Source organism: Dermacentor andersoni, chromosome 4, assembly GCF_023375885.2.
Source record: "Dermacentor andersoni chromosome 4, qqDerAnde1_hic_scaffold, whole genome shotgun sequence".
In the NCBI taxonomy this organism is placed as follows: domain Eukaryota; kingdom Metazoa; phylum Arthropoda; class Arachnida; order Ixodida; family Ixodidae; genus Dermacentor; species Dermacentor andersoni.
In genome coordinates, this window is record NC_092817.1 from 221,910,051 (window position 1) to 221,922,869 (window position 12,819).

At 48.8% G+C, this 12,819-nt stretch overlaps 1 protein-coding gene across 5 annotated transcripts in view; it reads right to left on the reverse strand.

The window, feature by feature from the left end:
• The window catches only part of LOC126538383 (uncharacterized), a 606,484-nt gene that overhangs the window by 144,547 nt on the left and 449,118 nt on the right, over positions 1–12,819 (reverse strand). For all 5 annotated transcript variants that reach the window (XM_072288044.1, XM_072288042.1, XM_055074756.2 and 2 more), the window contains exon 26: positions 2,044–2,208. In XM_072288044.1, coding sequence (XP_072144145.1) covers positions 2,044–2,208 — 165 coding nt within the window. The remainder of the gene's footprint in view (positions 1–2,043; positions 2,209–12,819) is intronic.

Here is a 12,819-nt window from a genome sequence, read left to right on the forward strand (position 1 = left end):
AGGACATGTAATGAGGAGGGAAGATAACCGATGGTCATTAAGGGTTACGGACTGGATTCAAAGGGATAGGAATCGTAGCAGGGGGAGCAGAAAGTTAGGTGAGTGGATGAGATTAAGAAGTTTGCAGGGACAACATGGCCACAATTAGCACATGACTGGGGTAGTTGGAGAAGTATGGGAGAGGCCTTTGGCCTGCAGTGGGGGTAACCAGGCTGCTGCTACTGATGATGATGATTCCACGAGGTGCGCTCGATGAGCAAAGTTTTACTGCTCTAAGGAGTACTTCTGGCATTGAAAAGTGCTGAACAGCACAAAGGAAGTGTCCCTCCGATTATAAGTGCCATGTTCAACATGAAGAGCTACGTTAACAAATCGGGAAGACGACTTTGGGAAAGCCAGTCTAGAAATTTGCTTGCCGCTCACCATAATTGGCCTGCATTGCAATAAAACACCGCCCCTAGCATCATTGCACTTTTGACGAGGCAAATCAACCAATAACTTGCCGAAAACAGGAAAAATCCGAGTGTCGCCTGTGGCGAGTCCGGCTGTGACCACGGTGGGTCAACGCAAGCTCGTGTTTCCCCGGCGATTTTTTCGAGCTGGTCATGCTTGATTCACGCCATCCGACTTTAGGCAAACGGTCTAAATGCATGGTAGGGTCAATTAATTTTGTTCCTAGACATTTGTCAATAACGCAGATGCGACGGTTCGTGCCGTTGTCGCCAATTACAATTGTCCGAGCCAGGGGAAGATCGACAAGCTCAAGGCGATCACTGTGGAATTTTTGCCTGCAAACACAACTGTGGTACTGCAAGCGATGGATTAGGGCATCGTTGAGACCATCCGTAAGCTGTACCGCAAGGCTCTTTTGCAGTGCATGCTCACAGCGTATGACACCAGCAAGAGGTACAACACTGATTTACTTGGTTACGGACTGAACTTTTCGTGGAAAGAACTTGCACCTTCAAAGGTTGCCAACTGCTTTGCGCGCGCTGGCTTTTCTCATGCCATCGTCAGCGACCATGACGATGACCAGCCTGATGATGACTGGACTTGCAGCGATCTGTACGAGGGTGTTCATAATATTGCTGCCCAAGACATAGAAGGAGACTTCGAGACATTCGTGTTGGCTGACGCTGCTGCTCCCATGGTTGCCCCAGCGAAGGATGCAGAGGTAATTGATACTGTTGGTGGTTCCGACGAGGACGAAGAGCCACATGAAGTGCCAACTATGGTGCAGACATGGGAGTACCTAGTCAAATTAATAATTTGTCAAACCTCAACTAAAATATGTCACCACTACCAGGAACCCTTGTCATACATTTAATTCACTCGAATACGTACAGAATCGTGCGACTGGATTTATTCATTCTTCGTATTCATACGACATCAGTGTTTCATTGTTGAAAGCAGAATTCAGCTTTTTCATTGCTGCCTTTCCAAGCTATCTCTTTACCACAAATTCTTTTACAGCTCACTGAATTACCCTTCTTAGATTGTGCCACCTTCCTCATCATATCAAAGCGCACCAGCCATCAACTGCAAGTTGCTCGTCCTCACACACAAACCACGGCATTTGAAGCTCCATTTTTTCTTCGAGCAGCTAAAGACTGGAATGACCTTCCCTGCAATGTTGCTACCATCATGCCATTCGGAATTTTGGGGAACTATTTTGAGTAGTATTTTCTCGTAACCACTTGCTCTTCCCTATGTAGATGCTACCCACTTTTTACATGTGATCATAATTAAGTGGAGTGAATGATCTGCTGAATGTTAAGGCTGTTAGCCTTAACAGCATAATATGGCGAGTATGCAGTGCAGTCAAAACAAACATGCACAAGATTGCCAAGAAACAACTTGCGAGAAAGCACAGGCACTTGTCAAAATGATTACCACCAGTGAAGCACTGTAAGGAATGCAGTGTGTGACTTAGCCTGTCACAAACAATGCTCTGAAGCAGTCACCCATAAAACAACACCAACAGGGCCTAGCTTTATGAACAGCCTTTTGTGGCTGAAAAGCGATGCTTTTAAGAAAGCGTACCTGAGAATGCGAGCACAGCCATCTCCACAAGCGAGTGCCAGTAGGCCCAGACGGTCCCCTTCCTGATGGCAGCCAGAAGGGCACCAATCCAAGCCGGCCACGAAGCCAAAGTCATGTGCAAGGCACAGACCTAGCCGTGGTGACATGCCTCCCTCACGTGGACCCCTGTGGGTAAGTACACACACAAAAAAAAAGCACATTGGGGGAGCATCACTCCACACAACATTATCCATAATGTGAGGAGCTCAAATCTTCCTTATATTACATCGGCTCCTTAGCCCAATAGGTTGGAGCAATGCATCGAGAACTTATCAGAACATTGATGGGCTGCTGTTGATAACCTACCAGTGCGCTTCAACGCTTCATTTCTCGTGGCCTCCTCATGACACCCTGTATCTACACGGCACACTGAAGTTGTGAGTCTCACAAAATCTCATATGGTCGAGAAGAATCATGGCGAAAAACAGAACAGACACCGCACAAGATTTCGCCACAGTGGTGGTGAAATAGTCCGCCTTGGGCTCGAGTCAGATCAAGTCCCAGTGCCAACGGGAACCCACCAACTTTTCTAATGGGCGCTTGGTTGTTTGTCAGGGTTCTTATTTTGAAAGGGGACTCTATTATAGAGATTTCAAACATCTCTGGGCATCTCTTGTCCCACCACAGTGATGGTGAAATAGTCGAGCATCTGTCGCTGCTGTGAGAGGCAGACAAGTGCTGCTGCTGCTGCTTACCTATCCGTTAAATGGGTACAAGTGCGCTCCCGGCCTGGTGCTCTGCCATTACGAGACCTCAACACTTAGAAATGACTGTTTCTCCTCAACCTGAGGGCACCCCCACCTACCGAATTTACTCGATTGTAACACCAGTCTTTTTCTTGATTTTCATTGCTTGAAGTTGACTCTCGTGTTATATTCAAATAATAGCGAAATTGGTCCTTCGCAATGTTATGGCAACACAGCCTATTGGTACAAAGCCTGCTTGAAAAGACGAGCAATTCTGATGGCTGAGGAAATAGGAAACTCTGCTGCGGCTCACCGGCTTGATGTTAACAATTCAATGATTTGCAGATGGCAGAGTCAGCAGGAGGCCCTTAAAATGCAAAGCCAACCAGAAAGGCTTCCGTGGACCTCATCGTTGCCTGGGACGGTATCCTGAATTAAATGGCTGTGTGGTCTTTTAAGAAGTGCTCAATCTTAAATGAGCTCAATGGCACGGATGATGACTTGATCAGGAAGGTGGATAGCAACAAGGGGCGCTATTCTGAGGCTGTCAAATTTGCAAGATTATGTCTGTCTTGGCATGGAACCCTCAAAGTACAGTAGAACCTAGTTGATATAATCCTGGTCCTCACAATTTCCCGGCACCAACGCTTGCAATTGAGCAAAAACAATGACTCAATACCGTCATATTATTTTTTACCAGTCAATACATTCCTGGAAAACACAATCTTTCTGCACCAACGCTCAGCACATTGCCAAACAGCACTTGTATGGTACGTTTTGCGGCAGTCAAAATGCTCTAAGCACATGCAATCTAGAGAATTATGTGCCCGCCATGGCAGCTTCTCCACATTACGTGCCTGCCCGGCTCCCATGAAAATGCCGGCACGCACTCAGTTTTCTCTTCTGGTACCAGCAATTTTTCCTGCGGGTCTCGCACATCACATTTGTGGCTGTTGCCGTGAGCTCTATTGCGATAAGCTTCTGCACTTATTTGTGTGGCATAGTGCCACCGGTCCGTGCTGCAGGCGGTGCAAAATGAGCGTCGCGTTTCGCTCAGCCAGCATCATATTCTGGCGTCACTCACCAGCTCGATTTCGTTTCAGTTTCCCTTTGCCATCTTAAAACACTACACAATATGAAAACAACTAAGTGCATCATGGGTCCCAACAGCCCAAAGCACATCCGCATATCATACAGCAATGATTCTCACAGAGTGGGCATGTCTAAACTTGGTGCCGAAATACCCCGCCTGAAGAAGCTCCTGACAGAGGTTGCATTTGAGGAGCACGAATGTAAGCTTGCCAAAGCTGCAAGAAAACTACAACACACGTCTCGGGCCACTCGGGTCCCACCAACTCGGTATGCAATGCTTTGCATTAGGCAGAGGTAAGCTACAATTGACTCTACCAAACCTTTTAGTGACTACGGACTGTACATTGTCCCGGTGAGCACATATTTTTCCAAGACGTATGAAAGAGATTCTACTGTATACTGCACAGTACCACACCCTTGGTGCGATGACAGTGAGCTTGGCACAGTGCCAGAAACTTGGCTGCAGATGCATCTGGTGCCGAGTGATGTGAAATTTCGCAAAAGCGTACTTATCACCGAAAGTGATTGCACGAGAACACCCCCCAAGAAAAGCTCCTCCACCTCAGACGAGTGAAGAGAACAAATTTTCGAATTGTGATTCCTTAAATAAAGGTACCGTTTCTTTTCCCAGTTTATCTTACATTACATTCGTGGCTTTATTTTATTTCACGTGACTGGAAAGCCAATCCCCGTGTTAGAATCATGCATGCATTCTATTCGACTAAACACGGTAATAGGTGATTTGGGACGCCATGTGGGAAAATTGCTGCTATGACAGTGGCCCTGACCCCCTTTACAATGAAACAGTGAGTGCCCTCTGATGGAGGGAATCAAAGCCACAGCCAAGAAGGGTGCTTTACCCCTAGGCCCGTTGTGAACAAGGCTCCCGCAAGGGTGCCAAAACATCAAGTTTCTAAATTTTTTCACCTTGGTTAGCATCTATTGCATGGCGCATCTGTGTACAGCTTCAAGAAGATCGATCACACTTGCATCCTAAAGCTTGCCCTTGCTGCTAATCATCTTCAAAGTTGCGGATATTATCTGAACCGTGTTTACAAGGAACCTTACCCGTGGCTCTTCTATCATCTTCAATACTTATTGCAAGCATGAAGGGAATAAGAATGGAGATATTTGCCCTCCTTAACCACTATAATGGCAGCTCTGGAATCTCTGTACATATTTCCACAGATACTCATACTTCCTCTACTCTTTAGTATGCCCACTTAAAGAGAGGATGCAGCTTCCGCAGTGAAAAAAATGGCCAAAAAAATTTTTTTTTTTAAACCACATTTTAAGTTTCTATATGGTACAAGTACAATTCTATACATTCTATACAATTCTCAACAGCCAGAGCTTACTGGCTGTTGAAAATTTGAACAAAAATTGACTTGCCATTCTGGCCCTGCGAAAGTGGATGTCCAGCAAAGCTGTTGAAAATCACCACTACAACAACCACTACTACTACTACTACTACAACCACTACTACTACTACTACCACTACAACTGCTGAGGGGGTCTTACAATACTTTATTGCTTTAGAGTAATAGTTATTTTGGCATTTGGCCACTGGTTGCGTTGCCATTTCTTTTCCCTTAGCTGAGTTCCAACTATGCATTGTCTATCCACAGCGGTGCAGCAACAACAATGAAATCCTTCATAATTGTATTGCGCTAAGTCGAACCTGGCTATATTGAACTCGCAAAAAAACTCCTATCAGTTCGACATAGAGCATAATTCGAGATAAGCCTGCTAAATAACTGGATGTCATAAAAGCACATACCCTTTATAAAATCACTTTATTGATGAAACTAGCTTAGTTTCGCATGAAATAGTCCTGCGTTTTCTTCTGCTTGGGCAGTTTCGCTGCCCGTGACGCATGCACTTCACATTGTCTAAGGAGTCGGTCGGAGCAGCTGAGGCCGCAACCTTCTGCATTCCCGCAGAAGCACCGGACTAGTGTGAGCGCACCAATCACTTCGGAGGATGTGGGCAAAGGACCGTCGTTGCTTTCTTCCTTGTGCCCACATTCACTTGTGTTTGGTACGATGTCGGCAATGTAGTCTTGGTTTTTGGGCTCTCTCGTGGTCGTGACACCATCATTTGAACTCACAAACTTGCCCATCGTTGATTCGTCAACAGCTTCCGGAAATTTTGACAGCTCGCTTCAAACTTCGGCAACACCGGCAACGGCTTCGTCGCATTGATCAGAATTTACAGTCATCACCGAGCACGCGCAAGCCGGCACGGCTGAAGCAATTTTGGATGAACCACTCGTACATGGCCGTGCGTACGCGTCGGGCGCCACGGGCACCGGGTCACAAGTTTGGCTGCTTTAGCCATAATCTCCCTCTTATTCTTCAAGATCGTGCTGAGAGTGCTCCTCAGAATCTTGCACGCTGCGGGGACATCCGACTTCTTACCGCATTCAACTCGATTTATGATTTGGAGCTTCAGTATGAAAGGCGAACTCTGCCGCTTCATCACGGCAACACAGCGGGAGAGGAACCACAAGGCACACACACCATGAACAAGAAAAGCAGCGACACAACTCGCACTTGGGCCATCTTGCACGACGAGGGCACAAGAGCCCCTGATTGGCTGTCTGAGCAAAGGCTGCAGGCGGGCCAGGATAATTTTTCGCAGTTGGGTGTTGACGGCTCGTCCGAGGTAGCGCGGTCACGGTAGGGAGAACGGTTGGATGGAGCCGTGCCGCCAGGTTTCACTGCTGCTGAAGTCAACTTCTGGGGGCATTTTTCCGCTGCTTGACGTTCGATATATCAAAAATCGCTGCTATTTTCGTTCAATGTAAGCGTAATTTTTGCTATATATACTCATTGTAAATATACCGTGTCCAGAAATTGTTCGATATTGTTCACTTTCGCGCTCACTTAGATAGCTTCAAATTTTCTTTCTTGCCATTTACCATTGAATTGTGTAACACGCTACATACTAATCTCCGAGAATTGCCACTTGAGCGTTTTGTAGACGAAGTTCGTTTACATGTGACATGTTGATTGTATGTTATCTTGATGTACTTACCCACTCCTGCTATGTCTCTATTTTGAGACAGCAGTATTTGTAAATAAAAAAAAAACAAGAACAATAATTCGATGTAAACAGGTTCGACATAGTCGGGTTCAAATGTATTAAAAAATTTCGTAGTCTGCGCCACGTATATCCACGTTTTGTTCCTTATGTTCGTCCATTACTTCTGTCAGCATAACACTAAGCACAAGACAATGTCCACCAACTAGCCCTGTTCATTGCTTTACTAAACAATGAAATCAGTTGCCAGGCTGGTTCCTTTATATTGTAAGCACTATTAACGTACTTCGTCGTTTTCATTTGTACATAGCCATCATCATCTTCCCTCTTCTTCGACTTCTTCGCGCGTGAGCTGCGGGCGTTGCCTTTTTTGGAATAAACAGCGCTGGACAACTTGATCGGTCTCGGTATTATAAAGTGGTGGAGGTACGTCAAGATCCCGACGTCCTCTCGCGTTCCCGTCCTCCCTGGAGCTCCGTTCCGGTCGCCGCCTGCACCCAGCTACCCCTACAACAATGGACACTTCCAACCCCGGCCCTTCCGGCGCCTCTAACCCTACCACACCGACGACCCCGCCTGCGGCGCCCTCTTGGACTGTGACGAGCCCTCAGCGCGATCCCCCTGTCTTCGCGGGACTCCGCGGTGATGACGTAGACGATTGGATCGACCACTACGACCGCGTGAGTTCTTGCAACAAGTGGAACGACACCCAGAAATTGAGGCACGTCGCCTTCTACTTGACCGGTGTTGCAAAGACGTGGTATTTCAACCACGAATCCGACATCGCGGATTGGTCCACGTTTACCTCGAAGCTGCGGCAAATCTTCGCTTCCTCGTCTGGCCGTGCAGAAGTCGCCAAACAGAAGCTGGGAACGCGGCGCCAACTTCCCCAAGAGTCTTACACCTCATACATAGAGGATGTCTTGGCTCTGTGCCGCCGTGCGAATCCTAGCATGACGGAAGCCGAACGCGTTCGCCACATCTTAAAAGGCATTGGGCCTGTCGCATTCAACGCCTTAATCGTGCAAAATCCGGCTTCTGTCCAAGACATCACTTCAACGTGTCAACGCCTCGACGAGCTGCAGTCTATTCGTCTTCCACACGACTGCAGCGATCCTCAGGTTCCCCATTCTTCAGATCTGCGTGCTCTTATCCGCACCATCATCCGCGAAGAGCTTCAACTACAAGACCTCAGGCGTCCACCTGCTGCCTGCGCCCCAACCCCCGCCTTCGACTTGCGCGAGGTCGTAAAGCAGGAGTTGACAGCCATGACTACACCCATGACGCATCTTGCTCCGGTAGCGCGCTCCACACCTACCTACGCGGATGTTGTTTCGCTACCCACCCCTACCGTGCCTTCCGTGCCTTCTGGCGCTTCCTATGACCATTTGGCTTCGATGGGAACCAGAGCACTTGCTGCGCCATCGTACCCTCAGTGGCGTCCACCTCGTCCAGTTTGTTTTTACTGCGGTATACGCGGCCATATATCTCGCTTCTGTCGCCGGCGCCAGCAGGATGAAAGGCGAGGCTATGCTGAGCACGAAAGAGACCGCACTCGCCGATCAGACGACTACTATCCCGGACCGTACTCGTCCCCGCAACAGCGTTCTCCGTCTCCACCAGCTGCTCCCAATCTGCCTCATAGTTCCCGTTCGGCCAGACGTCGTTCCCCATCCCCTTACCGGCGCTCTACATCACCGCTTCGCCCCACTTCCCATTTTGTCGACCAGCACTCGGAAAACTAACTGTTGCAGTTTTTGGAGGGGAAACTGCTTCTTATCGGTCTTCAAAAATTCCTCCTGTTCGCCCGGCCAACATGCTTTCTGCGACTGTCGAAGGTGTTCCCGCGTCAGCTCTTATCGATACCGGTGCCGCCGTTTCTGTTCTTCGGAGTGATCTGTGTTCGCGGCTCCGTAAAGTAAAAACGCCTTATCTTGGACCTATTTTGCGTGGTGCTAATAATGCATTCATTCACCCTGACGGACAGTGTACTGCTCGTGTTCTCATCGACGGCATACGCCACCACATCGAGTTTATCATCCTTCCAACGTGTATCCATGAACTTATACTGGGTTGGGACTTCCTACATTCTGCTTCAGCCGTCATTTCATGTAGAGAGGAAGTTGTCCACATCACGGATACAGAGCTTGAACCTGTTGCGGACTCTTCACTTTCATGCGTGAACTTGACCATCGCTGCCGACTACGTCCTGCGTCCTGGTCACGAAGGCGTTGTAGCCGTAACATCCAGTCAGATCGCCGACGGAGACGCCCTAGTCGCCCCTTCTTCCCGCTGTACTTCTCGCGGAATTCTCATTGCCACCTGTCTCGTCCGGTTTTCACGCGGCCGCGCCCTTCTGTCTGCTTGCAACACGACCCCAGATCCTGTGATGCTGCCCAAAGGGATGACTGTGGCAACCCTCGCCGACACTCAACCTATCTCTCTAGTCGCGCTTTGCCCTTCTTCATCGCCAGCCCCAACCTCAGGTTTGGATGATTCTTTCCCTCCTCCAGCCGTTCTTGGTTCTGACCTAACAGCCGCGCAGTCCGAAGCCCTAATGGTGGTCTTGGCAAAACACAAAGCCTGTTTCGATAGCTGTTCCCCTGTGTTGAGCCAAACTCCTGCGGCTACACACCGCATCGAAACCGATGGTTCCGCTATTATACGACGACGCCCCTATCGTGTATCGCCGTCCGAACGAAAGGTCATTGAACAACAGGTTGCTGACATGCTTGCGCGGAAGATAATACGACCTTCATCTAGCCCATGGGCGTCTCCCGTGGTCCTGGTAAAGAAAAAAGATGGCTCAGTTCGCTTTTGCGTGGATTATCGAGCGCTCAATAAGATCACACGCAAGGACGTATATCCAATACCTCGAATTGACGACGCTTTGGACACACTACAAGGGGCGGAGTATTTCTCCAGCCTTGATCTTCGGTCAGGATATTGGCAAATTCCGATGAACGAGACTGACAAAGAAAAGACCGCATTCGCTACACCGGATGGCCTTTATGAATTTAACGTGATGCCTTTTGGCCTTTGTAATGCTCCTGCCACATTTGAGCGCATGATAGACAACGTCCTTCGTGGTCTAAAATGGAAGACATGCCTCTGTTATCTGGACGATATTGTCATCTTTTCGTCTGACTTCAGCCAACATCTTCATCGACTAGACGAAGTTCTCAAGTGCCTTGCGAATGCTGGTCTCCAAATCAATACAAAAAAATGCAAATTTGCAAGCAAAACAATAAAAGTATTGGGTCACGTCGTCTCAAAAGCTGGCATCCAGCCTGACCCCGAAAAGATTAGTGCCGTTCTTCAGTTTCCTCGCCCCCAGCAACAGAAAGATCTACGTAGTTTCCTCGGCTTGGCGTCATATTTTCGTAGATTTATACGCAACTTCGCAGCAATAGCAGCTCCTCTACACAAGCTACTGGTTACCGGTGCCTCTTTCACGTGGACTAGCGACTGCGAGTCGGCTTTTCAAGCTCTTAAGCGGCATCTTACTTCTGGACCAGTGCTTCGCCACTTCGATAATCGTGCCCCCACCATACTCCATACTGACGCAAGCGCACAAGGTATTGGCGCAGTACTTCTGCAACGTAATACAGAATCTAAAGAGCAAGTCATAGCATATGCCAGCCGAACACTTTCTCCAGCTGAGCGGAACTACACCATTACAGAGCAAGAGTGCCTGGCTATCGTTTGGTCGATTCAGAAATTTCGCCCATACCTTTACGGCCGCCACTTCACCATCGTCACCGACCATCATGCTCTGTGTTGGCTGTCATCAATGAAAAACATGTCAGGACGCTTAGGACGCTGGATACTGCGATTGCAGGAATATGACTTCACTATAACATACAAGTCTGGAAAACGCCATCATGATGCAGACGCATTGTCTCGCTGCCCGCATTCACTCTCTCCCGGTAACGCGCCGTCGTCTTCCCAACCACGTCGTTCCGATGCTACGCTTGCCTCCCACCAGCTCTCGATAACGCCCCTGGACCAAGTTACGCTTTCATCACGCTCTGATTTCGTCTCGCTTCAGCGGGCCGACTCCTACTGTCGAGCTCTCATGGATCGCCTTAGTGGGTTCACCGAACCACCCAACAGCCGCTTGCGACGCCAACTTCGACAATTCCGCCTTCAAGGTGGCGTGCTACACCGCTACGTTTACCACCCAACAGGTCACCGGTGGGTCCCAGTTCTACCTCGCTGCCTTCGCTTGCGGGTATTAGAGGCACTTCACGACGATGTATCGGCTGGCCACTTAGGCTTCCATAAGACTTACGACCGCATAAAGACCCGCTGCTTCTGGCCTGGCCTATCCACAACTGTGGCCAAATACATTGCCTCTTGTGCGTCATGTCAGCACCGCAAACGCTCGACATCCCCTCCTGCCGGTTTACTACAACCTCTCCCTTGCCCGGACGCACCTTTTGAATTTGTTGGCATTGATTTATATGGTCCCTTGCCGTTGACACCCTCCGGTCACCGTTGGATTGTCACTTCGGTCGACCATTTAACAAGATATGCCGAGACTGCCCCTCTGCGATCCGGCACCGCTTCTGAGGTCGCCGACTTTTTCTTGCGCGCCATCGTCTTGCGCCACGGGGCTCCTCGCGTTCTTCTCAGTGACCGTGGCAAGGCGTTCATTTCACAAGTTCTCGAGGAAGTTCTTCGAGCCACTAATACCGTCCACAAATCTACTTCTACTTATCATCCGCAAACCAATGGCCTTACTGAGCGCTTCCACCGTACGCTGTCTGACATGATTGCCATGTACATCCGTCCTGACCACACTGACTGGGATAAAATTCTTCCTTTTGTGACATTCGCATATAATACTGCTATTCAACGGACTACCGGCTACAGCCCTTTCTTCCTTGTGTATGGACGATCTCCTTCCACCATATTCGACAGAGAACTATTTTTCGCACCTTCTTCACCTGACGCGTCGCTTCCAGAAGATTTTGCTGCCCGAGTTGCACATTGCCGTCAAATCGCCCGGCAAAGCACAGAAGCTACCCAAGCTGAGCGCAAGCGTTACTGCGACAACAAACGCCGTGACCTACGTTTTCACCCAGGAGACCAAGTCCTGCTTTGGACTCCAGTCCGCACCCCAGGCCTCTGTGAGAAGTTCCTTCCACGCTACATTGGTCCATACACCGTTGTGCAGCAAACATCTGCAGTGAACTATCTCGTCCGCCCAGTACACTCCGTCACTGACCGGCGCCGCCGGAATGCCGAAATTGTTCACGTGTCGCGGATGAAGCCCTTCACTCCCCGTTTAGATAATCTCTAATCTGCGGCCAGGCTGGCCGCTTCCATGACGGGGGGAAGTTAGTGTAAGCACTATTAACGTACTTCGTCGTTTTCATTTGTACATAGCCATCATCATCTTCCCTCTTCTTCGACTTCTTCGCGCGTGAGCTGCGGGCGTTGCCTTTTTTGGAATAAACAGCGCTGGACAACTTGATCGGTCTCGGTATTATAATATACAAAAGGCTAGTGATGCCACTCCCCATGTCGCAAGCTGCCATCGTCGCAGCAGCTTGCGTAGCAGTAGTCTCTACTGGGAAATGCATGTGGGGAGGCTACGTTCTTCGCATTGTTATCAGGAGCGCCTTATCATCAATGATGTGGTTCAGGTGCTTGTTCTTTATTGAAACGAATGCTGTGCTGTATGTTGTATGCATGATACCAAAGAACGTATGCACTTCTCGCTTCAATTGCTGAAAGTTTTTTTTAATCACTGAAGGCATTTTTTTCCAGTGAGGACGTGCCTCGAACAATTCCGACCAACTAAAGGCTGTAATAAGGAACACAGGTAAGCCACACACGAGAAACATTCACATGTACTCTGTTGAATGCTCTAGTGTGAATGATAACAGGGTGTCTACCAAGTTCA